We start from the raw sequence: 27,369 nt of genomic DNA, 5'->3' as shown, positions 1-27,369 counted from the left end.
GTAGGTTGAAGTTCTGAGTGCTGATGCCATCGAGAGAGCACTGAAGTAGCACACACTTGTGTGCTATTGTGGACATGAGATGTGAGAGCTATCGTTGATGAAGTAGCTCTAGCTCTTGGTCTGAAAAAAGTCTAGCGTGTGTCGTCTAGATGAGGAGATTTGCTCGGAGACTCGAAAAGCAAATGTTAAAGCAATAGTACTAAAGCTCTATTAAGGATGACAAGAAGAGAGGAAGGAGTCTCTCTCGGAAGAGAAATGTGCTTGCTTGCAGTGAGGATCATAGATGGTAGAGCTCTGTGATCCCCGCCAGAGAACTTCTTTGTCGAACAAAGTCAGAAAAAAGCACCCAAAAAGGCAAGGCTTCAGAGATTCTTTGGCAGCTGTCTGGCAATTTTACACCCAAGTGGGAAGAGCTGATCATTAAAGGCAGAGGGCAATTTTACCAAGTAAGAAAAAGTCACGAGCTTTGCAGCGCTGTGACACTGAAAGGTGGTCACTATCTAGAAGTTATAACAAGCTGACTTGTAGAGGTATGCTGGAAACTCAAGACGCGAGCTGGGGACTAGACACGAGCAGACTGGACACGAGCAGGAAACTGTTTACAAGTTGGTCTGCGTTGACTCGTTGTAGGTCCTGACGTGCTGAAGAAAACAGAAGAAAGGCAATCATGAGAAAAGGAAAATGTCAGGCACTGGAAGAGGTTGCTGGAACATCAGAAACCTGGAAAAGAGCTGACGAGCGATCACGCGCTGACAGGCAATCGCAAGTCAACAGGCGATCACGAGCTGACAGGAGATCGGGAGCTGATGGGCGATTGCGAGGTGATGGGAGATCGCTTGCTGACGAGCGGTCGAGGGCTGACGAATGATCGAGGGAGATCACGAGCTGACGGGTGATTATGGGCAATCGTGTAGCTACAGTAGGACTGGGTGAGGCGAGATCGAGCATAACGAGTCTACAAGACAGCAGACTCGTCTCGGGTGAGACGAGTCTTCTCGGGTGAGAGGAGTCTTCTCGGGTGAGACGAGTCTTCTCGGGCGAGACGAGTCTTCTCGGGTGAGACAAGTCTTCTCAGGCGAGACAAGTGTGCTGGGTGACGAGTCTGCTACTAGTAAAAGTAACATCTACATGATCTGACGGGCCACACTCCTAGGGATTAGAAGGCATGCACAAGTCCAAAAGGCCCACTAAATCCCATGTGGCAAAGATTACTTGGGGAAAGCTGTCGTCAGCAATGATCAGGAACTGACACAGCAACTTCTTAAGGAAACAAAAACATGATTCAGACTTTGCAGTCCACACTCCCTCTGCCGGCTACCATTGCAGAACGAAGCTGTGCGTCGTCGTCAGCTCTGAAGAAAATCCACTCAGGACAAAACCTAACCTCTGGACAGGAAAAGTGTCCCACAAGAGGCGCAGGAACATGCTTCACACTTTGCACTCCCTCCACAGACTGTCATCGCAGAACGAGAGTACGTCGTCATCAGCGCTGAAGAAGACACCGCTCAAGAGGAAAGCCTAACCCACGAATGGGAAAGGTTCACCCTAACAGGCGCAGGAACAAGCTTCCTGTAGTAGCACTCACATGGAGCGAGGAACATCAAGAACGGTGAAGGTGCATCAACACGGAGAACGACTTCCCTTTGGAGGAGGACAGAGCAGCTTTGCATGGGAAGCGGAGGAGGACAGAGCCGGTTTGCATGGGAAGTGGAGGAGACGCCCTAGCCTAATAATGAAACTAATGATAATAATAATAATAATAATAAAAATGATAATAACATCAAAGGGAGAAAAGATCATAAGAAACTTTCATCCGCCCTCGAGAAAATACTGCGCTACTCTGTCTCCTAAACAGCAACTCAAACCTGTAATAATAAATGAATATATAAATACATAAATATATATGTATGATATAAACAAGATGATAATGTTGATATACAAGAAAACCAGAAAAAAGTCAAAGGCCAGTTGGGCAAAAAGATACAAACGTCTTCTCTCATCGAGTCAGAAGTAAATGGATGATAGAGCACAGGTGTGTGTATGAGCGGGGTAACCGTCCTCACACCACACAAACCAGCGGTGGGGTAATTACACCTTATAGCTAGTTTCAGCTTCACTGAAAGTATAATCAATAATAAAGAGCAAAACGGTTTGTATTTACTATTGGAACAAAAAAAAGTTGAACTTGTATTTTGAATTTCTAAGTTCATGTAACTACCATGGACAAAAAGAAGGCCTTTTCCTTGTTAATAGTGAATATCCTAATAAATAAAAAACTAATTTCGCCATTTCAATACTTACTTCTAGACCCAGACCATGGGAACGGACATTGTTCGTCAGTTTCCATGGTCTGAGCTGTATCTGAATTGTTAGACTTCCCTTCTTCTGTATCAGACTCTAATCGAGCTTGTTTCTTTGGTGGCCCTTCTTCCATGTTATTTCACTTCTTTTTAATACTGCAGCTATAAATCTGAAATAAAAATCAATCTCATTAGAAATCTAAATGAAAACCCAAATATTTACCTAAAAGAAATTTCATGTGCTAGTTTGATTTTGAATTAAACAATATTTGAATCATGTAAGCTATTCAATATTACTTATAGCTTTTTCTTTTGAAAAATGACAAATTCGTAGATAATTTGTGTTTTTCCCTAACTAATACAAACCTGCAGTTATCTATATATGGATACATCTTTTCAGCAAAGCTGGAAGGTAGCTAATTACACTTATAGTACGAGGTGGCAACCCTACCCAGTACCAGCCATCTCTATATATACTCATGGAGTGATGAACTAGTCCCTTTTTCTATTTGGCTTGTAGAGAGCAGATGTCTCCTCTCTCTCCTCCTCCTCCTCAAGGTTGCCATAAGCATTGACGAACATTATTGTTTTGCGCTTAATTTACACTTACTTTCTCCTTTTCAGGTGTGATTGTGCTTGGTTGATGATCCCTGGTTACAAAGGTCATTTTAATGGGACATTCATGTTGTCGGTGGACACGACAACATTCTTTGTTTCAGACATGTAGAGGACGTCGTTGCGAGCAAGACTCTCCTTGTAACGAGTATAGGGAGTGATCTGCCTACCTAGATGAAGTTTGGGAGACGCAGGAAGAAGGTTAAGCGTGATTGCTCTCTCTCAGAGTCTTAATCGGAGATGAAGCGATAGCTAGTTTCTTCTGCTTTGCGCACTCTTACACCTCTTTCCAAAGCTCATTCTTGGCCGTCTTCCTATGGGAAACAACCGAGTAGGAATGCAGTCCCTTTAACTTCTGGGTGATCTCACGGACTTGGGGGTGTTGTTGATTCCTCTAGAGAAACAGCTTCTCCTTCTGAAACTGAGATGGCCTTCTCTATTTCAGATGTCTTGCAGGCTTGGCCATCCATTGGTTTCCATCTTCCCCTTTGAAGGAAGCACTTCTTCGTATCCTTCAACGCGGGGCTGAGAAAGATTCTTTGCCTGTTGCCAACTTCGCCCTGGGCATTTGCGAGGTTTTACTTTCACCCTCCAGACAACCTCCTACTGACGACAAGCTCGGTAGCCATCCAGTGGCTGCGTTGTCTCATAATTTACAGATCTTTATTTCTCCCATTAGGAATGTTTCCAGCTCGCAGGCTATCCTTCTTTCTACTGGTGCTGCAGACGGTCTTCTGGTGGACGACACTGCATCTGTTCATCGATTGCAGGGATGAGACTTATCACATTGTCTTCCTAGTCAGTCAGGATGTCGTTCGCAGCAATCCAATGACGAGATTGGAATTTATTCTGATCAACAATCGCAGGGGCGAGATTCAATCACTTCTTCCTGGTCGGTCAGGATGTGGTTCGCGACAATCCCATGTTAACACAAAAGATCAAAGGTTATCATGATCTCAACACACTTCTTCACGAAGGCGTTTTAACTCTAGGGATTCAAGCTCACCAGACAGAAGGTTATCTCAGTCTCGGCGTTCTTCTTTCCGAAGTCGTTATTATAAGAGTTCAAGATTATGTGCTATACGCCCACAATCACAAGATTTAAGCTCATGTTCACGAGATTCACCCTTGCGTTTAAGAGTTCAGTAATCTCAGTCTCAATCTAGACGTTCACCTTCACGATCACAGGGACAACACTCACTTGTTCCGTAACCGAAATACAAACCACGCTATTTACAAAGGGTATTACTTTTAGCGCAGCTGAAATGACGAGCCAATAGTTTTTAACGAGGGTTAATTACCCCCGCGCTAGTTAGCGGGGGGTGGGGAAGGGTAGCTTGCTACCCCTCCCCCCTCCACACACCGGTGACTTGCTTCACTTCACTTTTGGCTCGGCGGTGATCAGACGTGTCTGCTCATCGCCTTCGTGACAGCCTTTAATTTTCTGCTTTTTCTTTTCAGCGTGTGTGTTGGTTGGAAGTTGACCTTCAGTTATTTTCTTTACTATGCGTACATGCCCTGGAGTTGCCGGCCGTCCTTGTGGGACTTTCATGTCGGACGTTAATACGGATCCACACACCCTCTGCCCTCAATGTCGGGGCCGACGGTGTGACCAGGATAACATGTGCCGTGAGTGCAGGGAGTGGTCTGCCTCCCAGTGGGAGAGGTTTGGCCGTCGGCGTAAGAAGAAGTCCAAGAGAGACCGTTCTCCTCCGGGGTTAGCCTTGAAGGAGGAAGGTTCTCGGGACTCTTCTTCCGCCGCCCAAACCTCCTCCGAAGCTCCCCCTCGGCCGCCTCCTAAGGAGAGTCGTCCGAGTGGGAGCGCAGGCCCTTGTTCTGTTTCCCTACCTTCGGTGGGGGGAGAGGGCGTCGCCTCCCATAGCGAGGCGGTTCCCCCTCCTCCTCCGGGGGAGGTTACTGTATTAATAATGCCTTATCCAGTGATGATCTTTTACAGATTTGGTCGTCCCTGGGTCTTAAGGGCTTGCCCTCCAGGGTCGCTCTTATTGACCTTGTCTCGTTGGGGGCCGCTGTTAAGCAGTCGCCGGTGGTAGCAGAGGTAGACCCTCTGTCTATTGTCGACGTCGTGGTGACAGAGGCCTCCGACGTGGCTGGGCCTTCCGCCGCAGGTGCTGTTGCTGGTGATGGTGCTCAAGGCTCTCCTCCTCCTTCCGTACATCCTTCGAAGGGGGAAGTGAGGCCTTCGGTCTCAACTGCTGCTCAGCTTCCTTCTGAGGGAAGTGTTTTGACGGAGACTCCCCTTCGGAGGACCGATGGTCCCGACGATCTCCCCCGAGGCCGCCTCCGCCGTAAGGCTCACCGCCCTCTACGCCACAAGAGCCTCCCTTCCCCTTACAGGGGAACTAAGAGACGCCTTTTTGGGTCTTCGTCCTCCGGAGGGGACTCTCCTCGTCAGCCTCAACCTACTGCTCCGCCCTCCTTGAACCTCTCTGCAGACCGCTCACCATCTCCTGCCGGATCTTCGCCTTCTGGAGAACTCGTCACCCGACGGGCAACGGTCCCTTCGGGGCTAAGGGATTCTTCCCTTACGCGAGCAGTGCTAGCGCACAAGCGCTCTTCTGCTCGCCAGCGCTCTCCTGCTCGCCAGCGCTCACCTGTTCGCCAGCGATCTCCTGCTCACCAGCGCTCTCCTGCTCGTTGACGATCTCCTGCTCGCCGACGCTCACCTGCTCGTCGGCTCTCTCCTGATGTTCGCCCCCCTCGCCAGCGCTCTCCTGCTCGTCAGCTCTCTTCCGAGCGTCAGCGCTCATTTGAGGACCATCGCCCTGCGGTCTCTGACCACTCTTTAGTTCCTGCTGAACTCCGTGCTCACCATCTGCCTGGTCCTGTGGCTACGCAACATCGTGCTGCGCGTGTGTCAGAAACACATGTTCGCCAACGCGCCAGCGATCTTCCCGTTCCTGCTCGTGAACGCGCCGCACCACCTGTCCTTTCACAGGACACGCGTCGACCTTCTGCTCGCCAGCGATCACCAGCTCACCAGCGATCACCTACGCGCCAGCGATTACCTCCTCGCCAGCGTTCACCTGCTTGCCAGCGCGCACAGGCGATCTTAGTATCGCCTATTCAACAGCGACAACTAACGCGCCGACGTTCGCCAACGCTCCTGAAGGAACATGGTTCGCCAGCTTCTAGCTCGCCATCGCGCGATCGCCCGCCTGCACATGCCGCTCGCCATCGCTCGCCTTTGCACGATCGCCCTCCTGCGCATGCTGCTCGCCATCGCACGACCCTGCACGATCGCCCGCTTACGCATGCTGCTCCTCATCGCACAACCCTGAACGATCGCCCTCCTGCGGATGCTGATCACCATCGCACCCCATCACGCGATCATTCACCTGCGCATGCTGCTCGCCATCGCACAACCCTGAACGATCGCCCGCTTACGCATGCTGCTCCTCATCGCACAACCCTGAACGATCGCCCTCCTGCGGATGCTGATCACCATCGAACCCTATCACGCGATCATTCACCTGCGCATGCTGCTCGCCATCGCTTACCATTACGCGGTCATTCACCTGCGCATGCTGCTCACCATCGCACACCAGTGCGTCGACATACCACATCGCGCCATCGCCAACTTGAGCGACTGCACTCACCAGCTCGTCATCGATCGCCTGTGGATCTACATCGCCAGCGATCTTCCTCACCTACGCGGCAGCACGATCCCTCGCCGTCGCGCCAACGCTTGCGTTCGTCGCCTCGGACACGTGTTCATTTACCTGGCCACCCTCGCGCCCACTCGCCTGCGCGCCCGCGCGATCGCTCGCCTGCGCGATCGCTCGCCTGCGCGCCCGCGCGACCGCGCGACCACTCGCCTGCGCGCCCGCGCGACCGCTCGCCTGTGCGCCCGCGCGATCATCCACCTGCGCGCCCGCGCGATCATCCACCTGCGCGCCCGCGCGACCATTCGCCCTCGCGCGACCATCGTTCGCGGCGAATTCCACAGCCGGTGGTAGCAGCAGGGACGCGTGCTCCTAGACGGCACTCGGGATCACCTCCATCCAAGCACAGGTTGGTAGTGCAGGACGAAGACAGGTCAGTACAGCATTCTTCCCCACCTTCTTTTCAGGCAGGTACCATCGTGTCCACTCCAAAGGATCGCCCGATCCCTTTCTCTTTAGCGAGGATTTCGGACTCTGTGTCCTTGGAGCAGCAGACTTGGTTTGGTCCGCTGGCACGGGCGTTAGTGAGGGTTATGAAACCAGCACTCGCCGGCCAGGGTAACAAACCAGCGGCTGTCTCTCCTACGCTGAAGAGAAAGAGAGGAGTGGACTTCGTGGTGACTTCCCCTAGGGCGAAGTTGGTTCCCAAGAGGTCGGTCTCGAAGGTCCCTTCTCCTGCACGAGCACTCTCTCCTTCTCCTGTGGACGAGGCCTTTCCGTCCTCAGGTGAGTCCAGTGGGGCGGTAGTCTTCCCCTCGGCACCAGGGGGGGAGACTTCGCTTCAGGCAGGAGAATCGTCTCGTGAGGAAGGGGCCCCTCGAACCTCGTTGTTGGGATCCTGTATCCCTCCCAGGAGGGAACCCAAGGATTCCAAGACCGTTCCTAAATCCTCTGCAAGGATTCGTCAGGAACCCACGACTACCCAGGGGAATGTCCACGTATCACCCCAGGAAGAGATTCCTGGGGCAAGAGACTTAGCTGCCAGCCCGCAGGGAGGAGAACAGCAAGAGTCCGACATGCCTTCTGGCAGGTCCTAAGACTGATAAGGACACTTAACAGACTTACGGATCCAGTCATCGGCCCCCGTGAAGGCAGACACGATTCTGGATGAAGTGTTTGACGTTCGGAAGGCCCCTAAGACCAGTGCAGCTCTGCCCTGGTCTCGGGTGCTGAAGAGTGCCAGAGCTAGGGCCAACGCTCAGCTCGCACTTCTTGCCTCCTCCAGTCGTTCCACTGCCGGGAACAAGCTTATCCCTCCTCCTCGCCTTCAGCAGAGGAGGTATTTCGAGATCCTGGGTGAGCACAACCTCGCTCTTCCTCTCCATCACTCTGTGGAGGAGCTGGCGAAGGGAGTTCCCCTGGAGAAACTCTCTGCCCGGCAGGTGTCGTTCTCGGCGGCAGAGATCCTTAACCACGAGAGGGTCGCTAAGTGTGGCAGGCCACTTCGTGGCTGGACTTCTGGCTAGGATCTCTGGGCATCCTATTGCGATCGGAGGACTTGTCCAAGGAGACCAATAGGAAGGCCCTAGAGACCTTCTTGCTCTCGGGCACCCGCTCCATCGAGTTTTTGGCGCACCAGGTTACCACCCTGTGGGCCAACTCGGTGTTGAAGCGTCGCGATGCTGTGTCCGAGAGATTCCATCCGAAGGTCCCCGCCGTAGATGTGTGTAGGCTCCGACCTGCTTCCCTTCTGGGGGAGAGCCTGTTTGAGCCTCAAGACTTGGAGCGAACGGCTGAGAGGTGGAGGAAATCCAGCACGGACTCCCTCCTCCACAGGACCCTTACAACTCGGCCCTATAAGCCTCCAGCCCCGCCACAACAGCAGCAACAGCCTCGTAAGGCTCCCAAACAGGCACCGGCAGCTAAGAAAGTGGTGTCTAAGCCCCAGCCCTTTCCAGCCAAGATCAAGAGGGGCGGTAAGTCCTCCAGGGGCGGTAAGTCCTCCTGGGGAGGCAAGACTCTTAGGGGTGCCGGCCGCGGCCGCAAGCCCTAGGGGTGGCAGTCCCCCTGCGTGTCCACCTGTGGGGGGATGCCTTCAGCGTTGCGTCCGCAGGTGGCAGCAACACGGGGCCGATGCTTGGACGGTCTCAGTGATCGGCCAAGGTTATCGCGTCCCGTTCACGTCATCTCAACCTCCCCTGACAGCGAATCCAGTGTCGTTGAGCTCCTATGCCATGGGATCGGCAAAGGGGCTGGCCCTTCAGGCCGAAGTCGAGACCATGTTCGAGAAGGGTGCTCTCCAGGAGGTCGTGGACGGCTCCCCAGGCTTCTTCAGTCGACTCTTTCTTGTAAAGAAGGCTACTGGAGGCTGGAGACCCGTCATCGATCTCTCAGCTCTGAACAGGTTTGTCAAACAAACCCGGTTCAGCATGGAGACAGCAGACACGGTCAGACTTGCGGTGAGACCACAAGACTTCATGTGTACACTGGATCTAAAGGACGCGTACTTCCAGATCCCAATCCATCCGTCTTCCAGGAAGTACCTGAGATTCTGCCTAGACAACAAGATCTACCAGTTCAAGGTGCTGTGTTTCGGTCTCTCCACAGCTCCTCAGGTGTTCACCAGTGTGTTCACCCTGATTTCATCTTGGGCGCACAGGAACGGCATTCGTCTCCTTCGTTACCTAGACGATTGGCTGATCCTAGCAGACTCGGAGTCGACCCTTCTTCGGCACCGAGACAGGCTTCTGGATCTTTGCCAGGATCTGGGGATCGTGGTAAACCTCGAGAAGTCCTCTCTGCAGCCGTCCCAAGGACTGGTTTATCTAGGCATGCTAATAGACACCAATCTCCACAAAGCCTTTCCATCAGACGACCGGATAGCAAGGCTGAGGAGGGTGGCGGAGCCTTTCCTCAGGCGAAAAGAACTCCCCGCCCAATCGTGGTTGCGTCTCTTAGGCCACCTATCCTCCTTGGCCCGTCTGGTTCCAAACAGCCGCCTCAGGATGAGATCCCTTCAATGGCGGCTCAAGTCCCGGTGGAATCAAGGATCCGATTCCCCGGACATTCTGATCCCAATCGGGTCTCTGGAACAGACGGACTTGCGGTGGTGGCTGGCCGACGAGAACCTGCGGAAGGGAGTGAGTCTTCTCGTCCTCCCCCCGGAATTGACTCTGTTTTCGGACGCGTCAAAAGAAGGGTGGGGGGCGCACGTTCTGAACCAGAGGGCCTCAGGCCTTTGGTCAGAATCAGAAAAGTGCCTACACATCAACCTGCTAGAATTGAAGGCCGTCTTTCTGGCTCTTCAGCAGTTCCAACGGTCCCTGGCGGGTCACTCCGTGGTGGTGATGAGCGACAACACCACGGTAGTGGCTTATATCAACAAGCAGGGAGGCACTTTTTTGCAACAGCTATCCCATCTTGCAGTAGAGACTCTGAGGTGGACCGAAACCCACTCGATAACACTATCAGCTCGCTTCATTCCTGGCAAGAGGAATGTGCTCGCCGACAGTCTGAGCAGGGCTTCGCAGATAGTGAGTACCGAGTGGTCTTTGGATCCTCAGATAGCCAACAAAGTCCTGACTTTGTGGGGTTCCCCGACGGTGGACTTGTTCGCGACAGCCTTGAACTTCAAGCTGCCCCTGTACTGCTCACCAGTCCCGGACCCCAAGGCACTCTGGCAAGATGCTTTCCAGCAACGGTGGGACAACATCGACGTGTACGCCTTCCCACCATTCTGTCTGATGAGAAGGGTGCTCAACAGGACCAGACTATCGGTCAACTGTTCCATGACTCTAGTAGCTCCGCTATGGCATCACGCGGAATGGTTTCCGGACCTTCTGCAACTCCTGACGGAACTCCAAGGGAGCTTCCTCCACGACACGAGCTTCTCAGACAACCCCACTCCGGTGTCCCTCACAGGGCCGTAGCCTCGCTTCGGCTTCACGCCTGGAGACTATTGAGCGTCTCCTCGCGGAGAGAGGCTTTTCGCAACAGGTTGCGGAGAGAATGTCTCGGCACCTGCGAAGGTCCTCTGAGGGAGTCTACCAAGCGAAGTGGAGAGTCTTTTGTGGTTGGTGTCGTGGAAGGGGTATCTCTCCACTCGATGCCACTATTCCAGCAATAGCGGACTTCCTCGTGTATCTGCGAGAAGAAATGCGCCTTTCTGTCTCGGCGGTGAAAGGCTATCGCTCAGCCTTAAGCTTGGCCTTCAGATTGAAGGGCGTGGATATTTCTTCGTCGCTAGAACTCTCTTTACTCATACGTAGCTATGAGCTTACCTGCCCCCAGTCGGAAGTGAGACCCCCTCCTTGGAACGTGGTTGGAGTCCTCAGGTCTCTCAAGAGACCTCGCTTCGAGCCATTACGCCAGGCCTCCGATCGCCACCTGTCTTGGAAGACGGCTTTCCTACTCGCCTTGGCCTCGGCCAAGCGAGTTAGTGAACTTCATGGTCTCTCGTACGACATCGCCCATTCAAGGGGATGGGGGGAGGTAACGCTCAGGTTCATCCCTGAGTTTGTGGCCAAGACTCAGAATCCTGGAGTGCCGGATCCTCGGTTCGACTCTTTCAGGATCGCGAGTCTCCGTTCTGTAACAAACGACCCAGACTAGCTGCTACTATGCCCAGTGAGGTGTCTGAGGTACTACTTGAAGAGAACGGCTGCAGTCCGTCCTCATGTGCGAGCTTTGTTTGTGAGCACATGCAGGACAAAGAGGAGGGTCACCAGGAACACCATCTCAGCTTGGATTCGAAGGGTTATCCACCATGCCCTGAATCCTGACCCTCCTCCGTCACGTCGCCCTCGGGCCCACGATGTCAGGGGTATTGCTACATCCCTGGCCTTCAAGAGAAACTTCTCTGTGACGCAGGTACTTCAAGCTGGGGTCTGAAAGCGTCAAACGACCTTCACAGCCCACTACCTGCAGGACGTGACCCACAGGAGCCTCGATACGTTCTCTATCGGCCCTGTGGTGGCTGCACAACAGCTGGTCTAACCTCAGGCTTCTTTTTGGACAAGTAGCAGTAGGTTGAGGGCGTTGTTACCCGGTCTTAGTCTGCGTGAATGAAAGAGTATGTCTGACCCTTACTTCTCTCTTCATTCTCCCCTCTCTTGGGGAAGCAGCATCCTGGTCCTCGCATAGCTGACCTCGACCTCTGCAGGTAACCCATGCTTCTTTGTGCTCCTAGTATTAAGCTTAATACTGTTGCGTCTCCCATACCCTGACGAGGTGGTATGGGGAACGTCCTATCCTAGAATTCCTATCTGAAGGTCTCAAGGTCAACTTCATAGGACGAGTCACACTCTCCTCCTCACACTGCTTATGTAGGCCACTCGTTCCTAGCGATGCTAGGAACCTGTGAGGTACAGGGGCTCCCTCTCTCTAGTGCTGCTCACTGAGGGATCGAGCCCCCGGGCAAGCCGAAGTCAGTAAGGCTGGGGACTTTCCACCCTTCCTAAGAGGTAAGTCACCCTTTGTAAATAGCGTGGTTTGTATTTCGGTTACGGAACAAATGACAAATTCGAAGATAATTTGTATTTTTCCTAACCATACAAACCTTAGCTATTTACACATATGTGCCCGCCATCCCTGACCCCCAAGTCAAGTCCTACCTCTAAGTGAAGTGAAGCAAGTCACCGGTGTGTGGAGGGGGGAGGGGTAGCAAGCTACCCTTCCTTGCTAGAGAGAATGGTTTGCATTCCTCTAGAGTTGGGCAGGATTTGCCCCCTTCGACTGCCTTGATGAAAAAGTCTAGAGCTTTCTCCGAAAATGGGAAAGAGATGGAGGAAGGAGCAATAAAGGTGGGATGCCTCTTGCTCAGTGCTGAGACTTTGGAGTTGGTGTATCCAGTTCCTTTCAAGGACTTTAAAAGGATGGCTTGCGCCTTGTCATGTTCGAAGACAATGACTTCCTTCGGTACATGCATCCCCCTTTCCTCCACCCACATCACACACTTGAAACATTTCAAGATCTTCTTAGATTTGTATTTATGAAAGATATCCATATTAACAACATCCAAAACAAGTAGCCATTTTCCTTTACGAGGAAATGTTATGGGAGTGCTTAGTGCTATTTGGAACGGTTTGGATGTTTGTTAATCGTTGGAAACATGATATTTTTATTTTAAAATAAATTTTTAGATATACTTACCTGGTAGTTACTTATATATAGCTTAATCCCGCCGATTCGTCGCACGCACGGCAGAAATTCAAATTTCACGGCAATCGCCGACCAGGTGGCCAGGTGGTCATACCTGTGCGCCCTCTAACTAGGTAACCGAAACCATTCCCATAAGTCCTCAGAAATTTCATGCCCCTGTTTTCAGAGGGGAGGAGGGAGGGACCTTTTATATATGTAACTACCAGGTAAGTATATTTAAAAATTTATTTTAAAATAAAAATATTCTTAAATATGTAACTTCCCTGGTAGTTACATATATATAGCTGATTGACACCATTGTTGGCGGGTTAGAAAACCTCAACCCCGTAGGGAATTCGTATAATTATTAATAGCTACAAATTAGTAATACCAATAATCTGGTTCGTATCTGATAAGGAAGCTGGCTTCATAGTTATCGTGCCTCATTGCCTGCATTCCTTACGAGACTCGGCGATCCACCAAGGGGGCTGTAAAAGTCTCTGTGAGGCTGCCACAAGGTCCTCGACCTTAACATGGCTAGACCTCCACCCTTGCTATCCTGGCATACCTAATAAGGAAGCTGGCTTCATAGGTTTTTATGCTTCATTTGCCTGCATTCCTTGAGAGACACAGCGATCCACCCAGGGGGCTGTAGAAAGTCTCTGTGGGGCTGTCACACAATCCTTGACCTGAACATGACTAGACCACCACCCTTGCCATCCTGGCATAGCCATGGACAATGACCTAACCTAGACTTGCATCCCAGGCTGTGGAAGGTTGCAACAACCTTCATAGATGACTTATGAGAACAAGTTCAAGAAAAGGTAAGGGTAAAAACAAGGTTATAGGTTAGAGGCAATAGTACCTTCTCCAAGTACGGCGCCAGAAGCAACGTACCGACTCAGGGAACAACAATCCTCATATTGGGTCTTCCTATTCAGGTAACAATCTGCGAAGATTGATTTACTTCGCCAAAATATCGCTTCCAAAATCGTTTTTATAGACTTGTGTCTATAAGCCATCAAAGTTGCCACAGCTTTTACTTCGTGAGCTTTGACTTTGAGGAATGGGAAGCTTTCCTCATCACAACTCTGGTGAGCTTCCCTTATTAAATTTTTGATAAAGAACGCCAGTGCATTCTTTGACAAGGGTAGCAAAGGCTTCTTTACCGAGCACCAGAGGTTATCTGCCTGTCCTCTGCAGATAAAACTTTTTAGGGCTCTTACTGGACAAAGGTCTCTCCTTTTCCCATCCTACTAAATGAGATAACCCTGGAATGGTCAAGGATCTGGGCCATGGTTGCTAAGGATTCTCGTTCTTGGGGAGAAAACCTTGTCGTAGAGAGCAGATTGCATTTTCTCCATGGAAGCCCATCTTTTTGCTAATGGCTTGCAATTCTTCTATTCTCTTGGCTGTTGCCAACGCAACCAGGAATAGGCTCTTCTTAGTAAGATCCTTCCATGGAGCCTTGTCAAGAGGTTAAAACCTGCTCGAGGTTAAAAACATTAGGACTACATCCAAATTCCAAGATAGGGTTGGGTTGTCTCCTTCCTCTAAGCGGTCTCAAAGAATCTTATAAGGTCCGAGAGATCCTTGTCTCCTGACACGTCAATATGTCTGTGACGGAAGACGGATGCTAGCATGCTGCGGTATCCCTTGATGGTTGATACTGCTAGCTTCTTTGTATTGTTAAAAGTAGCAGAAAATCTGCCAATTGAGTTAGAGAGGTCTTGGAGGAGGAAATGTTATTAACTCTGCACCATTCTCTGAACACGTCCCACTAGATTGGTACACCTTGATTGTGGGCATTCTCCTCGCTCCGGCGATTGCTCTTGTAGCTTTCCTCGAAAAGCCCTTCGCTCTTGCCAGTTTTTCCAATAATCGAAAGGCAGTTAGATGAGAGCGAGGAGATTTGGAGGAATCTCTATATTTGTGCCTGTCTGAGAAAAACGTTCCGACAGGATAACGACATAGAGATGTCTACTAGCCACTCCATCACTTCTGTGATCCAGGGACTCATGGGCCAACAAAAAAACGGAGCTATCATGGTCATGTGGGCGTTGTTTGACTCCCTGAACTTCTTCATGACTCTGTCTAGGATCCTGAATGGGGGGAAAGGCGTACGTGTCTAGTCCTTCCCACTCCATGAAGAAGGCGCCCACTGCCACTGCTTCCTGGTCTGGGACTGGAAAGCAGTAAACAGGTAACCTCCTGTTCTCTGCGTCGCAAAGAGGTCTATTGACGGTTCTCCCCACAGATTCCAAAGCCTGTTGCACACCTCGTGAAGCATGGTCTATTCTGTTGTGAGAAACTGTCTTCCACTACTGAGAAGATCCGTTCTGACATTCTTCTCTCCCTCTATGAAGCAGGTTATCAGAAATATATTGTTCGCTTTTGCCCACAGCAGGAGATCTTACTGCCTCGTAAAGGGAATCCAAATGAGTGCCTCCCTGTTTTCTGATGTAGGCCAACGCTGAGGTGTTGTCTGCGTTGACCTTTACTAACTTGTTTTGGACCTCCTCCTGGAAGTGTATTAGCGCTAGAAGAATGGCCACCAGTTCCTTCACGTTTATGTGCCATTTCTTCTGATGGTCTTCCCATAGACCCGAGATCTCGCCCTTCCCCAGCGTTGTATCCCACCCCACGTCTGATGCGTCTGAATACAACACTAGGTCGGGGTTCTTCTGATGAAATTTGAAGCCTTCAAGTAACTTGTTGGGGTAGTACCATTAACTCCCTTGATTCCTGATTCCCAGAGAGATCGGAATCCACGTCTCTAGGTCTTGGTCTCTTTTCCAATAACTAGACAGATGGAATTAAAGTGGACGTAGATGTAGTCACATGTAGATCTTCTAGACACTTTCCTACAACCTGGCTCTGATTAGCCTATTCCAGGTACATCGAAACTCGTACCCTTTCCAGATGTAACCAGAGAGCCATGTTCGATACCCCTCGTGTGAAAACGTAAGGGGCTGTGCTTAGTCCAAAACAAAAGTGCTCTGAACTGAAAAATTGTAGTGTGATGTACAAATTTCAGATATTTCCTGTAGTTCGGGTGAATTGAGACAAGAAATACCGCGTCCTTCTATCGACACCATCCAGTCACCTAGTGTGGTGTCTGCTAGGACTGACGCAGATGTCTCCATAGCAAACTTGACTTTGCTCACGCACTAGTTCAGTAGACTTACGTCCAGAACGGGTCTCCAATCTCCCGAGTTCTTGGGTGCCAGAAAAAGTCTGTTGTAAAATCCCTCTGACGAGGGGTCTTCTACCATTTCTATTGCTGCTTTTGACAGCATCTTGTTTACCTGCTCTTGAAGAGCTGCTGCCAGTAGTGGGATACTTGTGTCTGGAGACTGAGTTCACTTTTTGGGTTTCGGTTGCTGTTTGGGGTTACGAAGTTGCCCTCCAGCAGCCATTCTCTGTCCTCTTCTAGAAAGGCTCTCCCACGAAAGGGATGACGCGTGGGAGGAGCTTCCTTCTCCTTTCTGGTTAAAAAGTTAGCCGGAAGAACTTTCCTCGCAGTCCTTGTAATCAGATCTTGCGTTACTTGTGCGTAAGAGCTGCCGATAAGTCCTTCACTAGCTCTGAAGGGAAGAGGTATTTGGTCAAGGGAGCATACAAGAGCTCTGCTCTCTGAGCGAGAGTCAATCCTGACGACAGGAAAGAAACAGCATAGATCTTTCTTAATAATACCTGCTGTGAAAAAGGGGCGTCAGTTCGACCGAACCGTCCCTCACGGCTTTATCGAGACAGGCAAAAAGGTGCATCTGCGTCTCGTTCTTATCGTCTGTGATGTCTGCAAGGACTCCTAGAGTCCAATCCATCAAGCTGAAGACATCGATTGTTCTGAAGATGCCCTTCAGCAAGTGATCCATCTCCGACGTGGACCACATCACCTTAGCCTTAGTCATGGCTGATCTACGCGAGGCGTCAACGAGTTGGAGAAGTCTCCCTGGGAGGAGGTAGGAACTTCCAAACCGAGAACCTCCCCAGTCTCGTACCACACTGGATCTAGAAGCCAATCTCGTAGGGGGGAAGGAAAAGGTTATGTTCTTGTTCCTTCTCTTGAGAATCCAATCGTTCAGAGTCGAAAAAGCCCTCTAGACCGATCTGGTTAACACTGTTTCCTTGAAAGAGGAAGATTCCTGGGGTCTACCCTTCAAAAACTGCGAGGGCAGGCTCCGAGGTACAGCCTGTAAGGGTTGTGTTATCACTCGCCCTTTGCAAAAGTACTTAGTACGTCTTTGAGTTTCTTAGATTGTCTGAAAAGTTCTCCGGATATAAGTTCGCCAGAACTGCAAGTAATCTTTTAAGATCTGCTGCATGAAGAGTTTTCTGTATTTCCTCCTCTGAGATCTCCTCTAAAGGGTTAGCGATCTCCGATGTAGAACAAGTGAGAGAAAACACACGCCTCGTCTTGTCTGCTTGCGTCCCGCATGCGTCCAGCATGTTGCGAGGGAGCATCATGTGTGCGTCCAGATCGCTGCAAGGGAGCATCCATGAGCGCTGCAGCTCGCGTGCGTCCTTGCCGCGAGACCGCGCTCGGAACTATGACGTTCGCGATCTTGACGCGGGAAAGCGTCTCGCTCGCATGTGTCCAGTAAGCTGCGAGTCAGCATCCTGCTCGCGTGCGTCCAGCATGCTGTGAGGGAGCGTCAAGATCCTTGCCGCCTCCCGTAATGCGTCCAGATCGCTGCGAGGAAGCGTCCATGAGCGCTGCAACTCGCGTGCGTCCTTGCCGCGAGACAGCGCTCGGAACTATGACGATCGCGATCTCGACGCTCGGTTCCATGACGAGCAACTCTCTTCTTGACTAGCAGGAAGGGAAAAACATAAAACGCCAGCCTCGTCTGGGAGCTGTGTCAACTGACGGCGAGGATAACACTTTTACCTCGCCTTTCCAATGGCGAGGGCAAGCGACCTGGGAAGCGTCAACAGGTACGCTCAAGGGGACGACTGCTCGGAAGCTAACGCCTCTCACCTCCGTTCGCTTGTCGACTTTCCTTCTCCCAGGGGTTGGGTAGCATGGAGGAGGTCCAAGGCTAGGAGAACGACAGGTCCGAGTAGCCGTACCCTCCACTGCACTGCGTCATGTTTGCGTGCCACTGAACACTAGCACTTTTAACTATTTCACATCAGAACATAATTAGATCTGCCCCTTGAGAGAGATTATACTCTTTCGCCAAGGGCTAGAATGAAAATACAATAGGCTATACGATTAATATCAGTATTCTCAATATCAAAATATTAAATAACGATACTAAGTATTGTGAAACTGTAACGATCATCAAGAGTACTACGTAGCTTAAATTGACTGTACGCTAGTGAAATCTCTATATAAATCAATGATTAACTAAAGGAAGTATACTAATAGGATAAATATTTACTTAAAAATAATATATTTCCCTACATTATAAAAATTAAAATACAAATGTTACCTCGCCTTAGTAAGTTAGTATTTTTTACATTTCTTGCAAGAAAAAGAAAAGAATTTACATATTTGCAAGTCATACTAAGTAGTTTACGTCACGATTTGTGACGTCATAGCGATGGCGGAATGATTTCCTTCAAGGCATTCAGGTCTTGCCCTGCTAAGAGTTTACGTCACATGATTGTGACGTCATTAGAGTCTTTCCTTCCACCATCATATCTTTAAGAGTTGTTCCTTAGTTTTTTAAAGTAGGGGGAAAAATTCCTCGATCCTATCCATTTCAAGCTTATGAACATAGCGATCATATTCCAAAAGAAAAATACACATATGCCCTCTGCATTCATACATACTGTGTGGAGCATCAAGAGCAGCTTTTGGAAGCCAGTCTTGACAGCCCTACACACAAAATCTAACAACAGAGGAGCCATCTTGAAAATCAAGTTGAATTAAACTGTCCAAGTTGGACCAACAAAAAAACTATCTTATTCGTGTGTAAAAGAAAGGAAAAATATATTTCCCTATCCAATATCAGCGAAAGCCATCAAAAACAAAGCAATGGGTACTTCACCAATTTGTAGTTAAGCAAACCCAAACAAAGTAGAGCGAATTTCCGACGTGTTGTCTCGAACAACGGCATGGAATTTCTGAGGACTTATGGGAATGGTTCCGGTTACCTAGTTAGAGGGCACAAAGGTATGACCACCTGGTCGGCGATTGCAGCGAAATTTGAATTTCTGCCGTGCACGCGAAGAATCGGCGGGATTAAGCCATATATATATATATATATATATGTAACTACCAGGGAAAAATATTTATAAAACATGCTTTTCAAGTTTTACGGATGGGATACATTAGGATATACATCTGATGAACGACGTTTCAGAAGTGAAGCCAGTAAGGATGGAAGAGAGTTGAGACTTAGTCTTGGGGCAAGATATGGATACAATGGTCTAAGGGGCAACCGCCCTCCCCATTGTTGGTAAGTAGCTAAGGATATGGCTCCTAGGTTAGGTTAAGTGGGAAACCTTTATGATAGTGCTCTTGTGTCTGTTTCCCTTTTAAAATGTGGTTTGTCAGTCATAACTTGTGGAATTTTAAAGTGACTATAATTTGAAAAATACAATTTCCCCCAATTAATTGCATCAAAATTATGTTATTTTCATTAGTAAAATAAATTTTTGAATATACTTACCCGATAATCATGTAGCTGTCAACTCTGTTGCCGACAGAAATCTACGGTCGGGATACGCCAGCGATCGCTATACAGGTGGGGGTGAACACCACAGCGCCATCTGTGGTCAGGTACTCTAGTACTTCTTGTCAACACCACCTCAATTTTTTCCTCGGTCCACTGGTTCTCTATGGGGAGGAAGGGTGGGTCAATTAAATCATGATTATCGGGTAAGTATATTCAAAAATTTATTTTACTAATGAAAATAACATTTTTCAATATTAATCTTACCCGATAATCATGTAGCTGATTCACACCCAGGGTGGTGGGTGGAGACCAGCATACATGTTAACATAGAAGCTAAGTATCCCGTATTTTATTTTATTAGTTATTCAAAAATAACATAAAATAAATAAGTACCTGGTAAGGAAGACGACTTGAACCATTACTCTGCCTTTATTAAGTACGTCTTTCTTACTGAGCGTAGCGGTCCTCTTAGGATGCTGAACGACTCTTAGGTGCTGAAGTATAAAGGGCTGCAACCCATACTAAAGGACCTCATCACAACCTTTAACCTCGGCGCTTCTCAAGAAAGAATTGACCACCCGCCAAATCAACAAGGATGTGGAAGGCTTCTTAGCCAACCGTACAACCCATAAAAAGTATTCAAGAGAAAGGTTAAAAAGGTTATGGGATTATGGGAATGTAGTGGCTGAGCCCCCGCCTACTACTGCATTCGTTGCTACGAATGGTCCCAGGGTGTAGCAGTTCTCGTAAAGAGACTGGACATCTTTGAGATAGAATGATGCGAACACTGACTTGCTTCTCCAATAGGTTGCATCCATAACACTGCAGAGAACGGTTCTGTTTGAGGGCCACTGAAGTAGCCACAGCTCTCACTTCATGTGTCCTTACCTTCAGCAAAGCAAGGTCTTCTTCCTTCAGATGAGAATGTGCTTCCCTAATCAGGAGCCTGAATAGGTAAGAAACTGAGTTCTTAGACCTTGGAAGAGAAGGCTTCTTGATAGCCCACCATAAGGCTTCTGATTGTCCTCGTAAAGGTTATGACCATTTTAGATAGTACCTAAGAGCTCTAACTGGGCAAAGTACTCTCTCCAGTTCGTCCCCCACCAAGTTGGACAGGCTTGGGATCTCGAACGACTTAGGCCAAGGACGTGAAGGAAGCTCGTTTTAGCAAAAAACCGAGCTGCAAGGAACATGTAGCCGTTTCAGATGTGAAAACTATGTTCCTGCTGAAGGCGTGGATCTCACTTACTCTTTTAGCTGTTGTCAAGCACACGAGGAAAAGAGTTTTTAATGTGAGGTCCTTAAAAGAGGCTGATTGGAGAGGTTCAAATCTTGATGACATAAGGAACCTTAGGACCACGTCTAGATTCCAGCCTGGAGTGGACAACCGACGTTCCTTTGAGGTCTTAAAAGACCTAAGGAGGTCCTGTAGATCTTTGTTGGTGGAAAGATCCAAGCCTCTGTGGCGGAAAACCGCTGCCAACATACTTCTGTAACCCTTAATCGTAGGAGCTGAAAGGGATCTTACGTTCCTTAGATGTAACAGGAAGTCAGCAATCTGGGTTACAGTGGTACTGGATGAGGAAACTGCATTGGCCTTGTACCAGCTTCGGAAGACTTCCCCTTTAGACTGATAGACTCTGAGAGTGGATGTCCTCCTTGCTCTGGCAATCGCTCTGGCTGCCTCCTTCGAAAAGCCCCTAGCTCTTGAGAGTCTTTCGAAAGTCTGAAGGCAGTCAGACGAAGAGCGTGGAGGTTTGGATATACCTTCTTTACGTGAGGTAGACGTAGAAGGTCCACTCCTAGAGGAAGAGTCCTGGGAATGTCGACCAGCCATTGCAGTACCTCTATGAACCATTCTCTCGCGGGCCAGAGCGGAGCCAACCAACGTCAGCCGTGTCCCTTTGCGAGAGGCGAACTTCTGAAGTACCCTGTTGACAATCTTGAACGGCGGGAATGCATACAGGTCGAGATGGGACCAATCCAGCAGAAAAGCATCCACGTGAACTGCTGCTGGGTCTGGAATCGGAGAACAATACAACGGGAGCCTCTAGGTTATCGAGGTAGCGAACAGATCTATGGTTGGCTGACCCCACAGGGCCCAAAGTCTGCTGCAAACATTCTTGTGAAGGGTCCACTCTGTGGGGATGACCTGACCCTTCCGGCTAAGGCGATCTGCCATGACATTCATATCGCCCTGAATGAACCTCGTTACCAGCGTGAGCTTTCGATCTTTTAACCAGATGAGGAGGTCCCTTGCGATCTAGAACAACTTCCACGAATGAGTCCCTCCCTGCTTGGAGATGTAAGCCAAGGCTGTGGTGTTGTCAGAGTCCACCTCCACCACCTTGTTAAGCTGGAGGGACTTGAAGTTTATCAAGGTCAGATGAACCGCCAACAGCTCCTTGCAATAGATGTGAAGTGTCCTTAGCTCCTGATTCCATGTTCCCGAGCATTCCTGTCCGTCCAAAGTCGCACCCCAGCCCGTGTCTGATGCGTCAGAGAAGAGACGGCGGTCGGGTTTCTGAACAGCCAAAGGTAGACTTCCTTGAGAAGAAAGCTGTTCTTTCACCACGTGAGAGTAGACCTCCTCTCTTCGGAAACAGGAACTGAGATCGTCTCTAGCGTCATGTCCTTTATCCAGTGAGCCGCTAGAAGATACTGAAGGGGGGGAGGTGGGGTCTCCCTAACTCGATGAACAGTGCCAGCGATGAAAGTGTCCCTGTTAGACTCATCCACTACCTGACTGAGCATCGGTTCCTTCTCAGCATGCTCTGGATGCAATCTAGGGCTTAGTATATCTTTGGGGCCGACGGAAAAGCCCGAAAAGCTCGACTCTGAAGATCCATACCCAGGTAGACAATGGTCTGGGATGGGACGAGCTGGGACTCCTCAAAATTGACCAGGAGGCCCAGTTCCTTGGTCAGATCCATAGTCCATCTGAGAATCTCCAGACAGCGACGACTTGTGGGAGCTCTTAAAAGCTAGTCGTCTGACGGAGCCGGACACAAGATCATGGTACTGCTGCACAGTCTGTGAACTGTCAACCATGGGGAAGCGAGGAAGTACAGTGACAACCCGAAGCTGTCTAGACTGTCTGGGTCGTACAGACAACTCCTTATCGGGTTGCTGAGGTTGCCGCACTGCGTCACAACAAGACACTTCTGCTGGTTGTTGAACGTCTTCCCAGTGACACACTGACTCCGTAAACAAAAAATCCTCTAACAAGGACTAAGCTTGGACTGCATGTCTTGCAACACAGCTCAAGGTCTATGGGAGCAGGTGTGGTAACAGACGGGGTTAGCGACTGAAGTGGAACCATTACCCTCCCTGGAAGCATGCTATGCTTAAATAAAAGTCCATAGGAGGCTAAGCAGCTAAAGGCTCCTCTCCAAATGACAGAGTCCTCAAGGGAAAATCAGAAGGAGGGAGAATAGCACTTTCTCATCTACAGGAACCATATCCGAGAAAAGCTAAGTTCTCTCAGTGAGGGTTTCACTGGTGCAAAAGCAGCAGACTAGAAGGCAACGTTATGAAACTGCTTGACAGTCTAGTGAGTTGGCAACAACCAAAGATGTGTGACTGAGAAGCATGCGGTAAGGTATGCAGAGCATGCTGTATGTAGAGCATGCTGTAAGGTAAGCAGAGCATGTTGCATGGCGTGCGGCTTATGCTGCATGGGATGAGGCTCATGCTGCATGGGATGAGGCTCATGCTGCATGGTATGAGACTCATGCTGCATGGGATGAGGCTCAAGCTGCAAGGGATGAGGCTTATGCCGCATGCGTTGAGGAGGATGCCGCATAGTATGAGGCTCCTGCCTCATGGGTTGAGGCGGTTGCCGCATAGCATGAGGCTTTTGCCTCATGGCTTGAGGAGGATGCCGCATAGCATGAGGCTCCTCATAAGCATGAGGCTGCCTCATGGGTAGAGGAGGATTTTTTAAAGAAATCTGAACCTGACACTAATCTAGCTGTCCGAGGATTTACCTGGTGAGACATCAGTCTCTTTACCAGCGAGTTTTACCAGATTTCCCCGGGCCACCACGTGACACAATTGGTAGTAATTCATTCAAATTACCCCTAATGAGTCAATATGGATAAATATCAACACAACATCGTGTTCAAATAGAAATAAATTTCTACCTCATACTTGGGATCGAACGCTAGCCCCTTCTAATGAAAGGCCAGGTCGAAACCAACCATGCCACGAGAGCCCATTCAAGAGTTGAGGTTCTTGCCTCAAGAGTGGAGGTGGCTGCCGCAAGAGTTGAGGTTGCTGCCTCAAGGATGGTGGAGGTTGCCGCAACGCAAGAGGTTGCTGCATAGCGCTGGTATCTGGCAACTCCCAATGCGGCAGCTCACGCGTGGAGGTAGGTTGAGGAACCTCAACATCATACGTCTGGCAGGGTGGACTGCGCAGAGGTGGAGTTGAGGTTGCTGCCTCGAGGATGGTGGAGGTTGTCGCACCGCAAGAGGTAGCTGCCTCGAGGATGGAGGAGGTAGTCGCAACGCATGAGGCTCCTACCTCAAGGGTAGAGGAGGTTGCTGCAAAGCATAAGGCTCCTGCCTCAAGTGTTGAGGAGGTTGCCGCGTGGCAAGAGGCTCCTGCCTCAAGGAAAGTGGAGGTTGCTGCACAAAGCTGGTATCTGGCAACTCCCAATGCGGCAGCTCACGCATGGAGGTAGCTTGAGGAACCTCAACATCATACGTCTGGCAGGCTGGACTGCGTAGAGGTGGAGGAGCGCTCGCAGGAGGAGGTGTGTTAACCTTCTCTGCCTGAAACTCCTGCATCAACACCGCAAGCTGAGACTGCATTGTCAGCAGCATAGACCACTAGAGTTTAAGAAAGACAACAACAAACGGAGCTACTGTCCGTTGAAACTGAGGGTCTAAAACAGCTGGTGCGGCAACAGACGGAGTTACTGTCTGTTGCGATACCACCTTGCCTCTCTGGGAGGTGTGCAGTTGTCGTACTGCAGCAAGTCCGAACTGACCCAGTGCTAATGGCACCACCTAGGAGTTGGACTTGCGCGGAAGGGACCGACTTGCACTTAAAAGCTGCAAGATTTGGTCCATGGTTTCTGCGAGAAACCTCTAACGCAGACGAGGAATAAATGGGCTCTCTCGTCTTTGTGTGGGTGGGGTGATCACGTCGGCTACGTGAGTTGGTTACACCCGAAACCACGGAGGGAAACGTCTGTTCGTCGATCAAGGCCTGCTGAACCCATAAGTCCTTCGACATTACTTCTCCCCTGGGCTTGGGAGCTTGTAAGAGGTCCCAGACTAGGCGAACAACTGGCACGAACAGACGAACCCTCGAACGCAACACTGTAACACTTTGCGCTTGTCACTTTATCACTTTTGATTTTCTGTTTGCACTTATTTCACTGAACTCGAAACTTTAAGTGGTTTTGTACCTGAAACACGCAATTCTATCCTTCATTAAAAGTTAGTAATTGCGAAAACAGTATTACAATGTAACAGAAAAACATAATGAAAGATAAATAATTCAGTGGCTGGAAAAGAGATTAAACACTAGATCAAATAAACTACGTTTAAAATCTCTCACCGCATAAAGTCTGAGAACAAGAATAAAACTCTAGAAACGTTTACCTTCTTCCCCTAAAGAGACTAGGGAGAATAGCAAAAACGATAACAACGTTACCCGCTTGAACGAAACGTTTATCCTCCTCTCTCTCCCTCCGTCTCTATCTCTCTCTCTCTCTCTCTTGACTTAGCACCTGAGAGAAGAGCCCAATTATATATATCGTTAAAACATATTATTGTTAAAGGAAAAAAACTGAAAGGTTTCCCAAATAAAAAGTTCCTTTATTAGAATAGAACCATTTAAGCTAAGAAAGAATGAACAAAACGCTAGAATCGGTTTACTCTTACTGCAACGTGACACCGTGATAGACTCTCTCTCTATCGTAACGATAGAGCGCAAGTTGAACGTTCTGAACGTCAACAACTGCAGAGACAAAACAAAACGTTAGTTCAACTTTGAAAACAGTACAAGACTATCAAAGAAATTCTTTCAAAAACATTAAAATGGCATAATATGTTAACAGGTAAAAACGAAATGACGGGCTCAAAGTTAATTAACTTCGGTTCCAAGAAAAGACCGCCTACTATTAGGAAAGGTCAAATATAAACAAATATAAAAATTAATTTTAATAAGTTTATAATAAAAGGAAGTTAATCAAAGAGGCCTATAAAAGGCGGAGAGATATAAAATAAATCTATAACTTTGTTAAGCAAAATTAAGAGAGTCTATACTCTCTTCGACACCAACACTTCCGTCTAAGGGAAGGGTCGGCCATTTAAAAGTGAAAGAGAGTTCATACTCTCTTCGTACCAAAATGTAATAAAAAATTAAATCAAATTAATTCCAAAAACTTGCTAAGCTAATGATATAGCTTCCTGAATAGCGAAGGCTAAACTCTAGAGCAAATACATCACCAAATCGTGAGCAATAACTCCAGAATCAACAGCGTATCCATGTAGGTCTAGCCGGAGGCACGACAGAGGAAAAATTGAGGTGGTGTTGACAAGAAGTACTAGAGTACCTGACCACAGATGGCGCTGTGGTGTTCACCCCCACCTGTATAGCGATCGCTGGCGTATCCCGACCGTAGATTTCTGTCGGCAACAGAGTTGACAGCTACATGATTATCGGGTAAGATTAATATTGAAAAATCAATAATTACACATTAAGCACTCATTTTCCCCATAAGAGATATTGTGCTACAGTAAAAATTACTTCCTAGCCTTAGCTTATCTATTCTAATCATATTGATAATTTAACGTTTGCTCCTGCTACCCGTGATGTCTACAGAATACTACAGTAAGTGCAAACAAGGTAACTATCCTTCTATGAAATGTGTCCTATTACAGGTAGACCTTGACCTGGGTTCAGTAAGCCTACATGGGCACTTTAACAGTGGACCACAGTACATTACTTAAAGGGGGGGTCGCACGCCTCCCCCCCCCCCATTAGGTATGTAGGTAAGGACACAGCTTGTAGGTTAGGTTAGGTTAGGTTAGGTTAGGGGGGAAAGCTTAGGTCCATTTTCAATCAACGCATGAGGAACTGGCCGCTGATGTACAAAGGCTCCCTTAGCTTCGACTCTTTTGGACAAATAGATTTCACATTCCGTTCACACACTCTACAGTACATTACCTGGACGTATATACTGTCTGTGCTTTAATGAAACTATTAAAGCTGGCTTATCATGAAATGCTGTTTGATACAAATAAATAAGTATTACAAGTTTGCATTCAAGTATATAAAATGAAATACCCACAATATAAAGTTTAATTGCGGCTCTAAATGACTCTGTTTTGGAACTTATTGCCTCCTTACCTGGTGCACTACAGTAACTTTTGAAGGCTTCTTACTCGGCCCGGGGAGCCCGACATGTAAACAAATGTCTTCATCTTCTACAATTCCTGTCAGAATAACTAGACTCTACTAGGGCAAGATGACCAACGTTGACAGTTGCAGATAATAAGTTTCAAAAAATTCAAAATTACCAACTTTCAATGTCTGTATATTCATAAGTATATATGTAACCTAACTTCCATAAAAAAATAAGATTAATGGGGTAACAGAAATTACAGAATAAGGTAGCGTTCGAAATCATAATGACGTTTCTTGTTTTTTTTTTCTTTTTAAGTCACATAGTTTATTTGAAATTTAACCTAACTCTAAATTGGTCTCCTTTTTTCTTCCAGTTTTGAGAAAACATAAATCATCAAATACTTGCTAAAGCACACCATGTTTGAATATTGGAGTATATTCAATATAAAGTTTAACCGCATATTTCATCAACAACCCAGTAAATACAAATGAAAAGAATAAATACTTTGAAATTGCAATTTAATAGACTATAACATGGAAACAACATTTAGTGAAAAGGTCTTCAACAGTTTGAATATGCGCATTTCGACTTATAAATAATTGTATCTCTAATAACGTAAAAGATAGAACAACTGCCCTCAAACTAGCACAGAGGTAAAAAGGGTATTCGGTCACAAACACGGTCGTTCAGTT

At 48.5% G+C, this 27,369-nt stretch overlaps 1 protein-coding gene across 4 annotated transcripts in view; it reads right to left on the bottom strand.

Annotated features, from left to right (window-relative positions):
• The window catches only part of pasha (partner of drosha), a 738,765-nt gene that overhangs the window by 175,905 nt on the left and 535,491 nt on the right, over nt 1-27,369 (bottom strand). For 3 of the 4 annotated variants that reach the window (XM_068388798.1, XM_068388811.1, XM_068388805.1), the window contains one exon: nt 2,302-2,470. In XM_068388798.1, coding sequence (XP_068244899.1) covers nt 2,302-2,434 — 133 coding nt within the window. In that variant the 5' untranslated portion in view covers nt 2,435-2,470. Of the gene's footprint in view, nt 1-2,301; nt 2,471-26,679; nt 26,779-27,369 lie in introns of those variants that run through there. The other variant, XM_068388799.1, reaches the window with a different exon arrangement.

The sequence above is a fragment of the Palaemon carinicauda genome, chromosome 1 (assembly GCF_036898095.1).
Source record: "Palaemon carinicauda isolate YSFRI2023 chromosome 1, ASM3689809v2, whole genome shotgun sequence".
Taxonomy (NCBI): domain Eukaryota; kingdom Metazoa; phylum Arthropoda; class Malacostraca; order Decapoda; family Palaemonidae; genus Palaemon; species Palaemon carinicauda.
The sequence above is the reverse complement of the archived record's forward strand: the minus strand, read 5'-3'. Positions and strand labels throughout refer to the sequence as shown.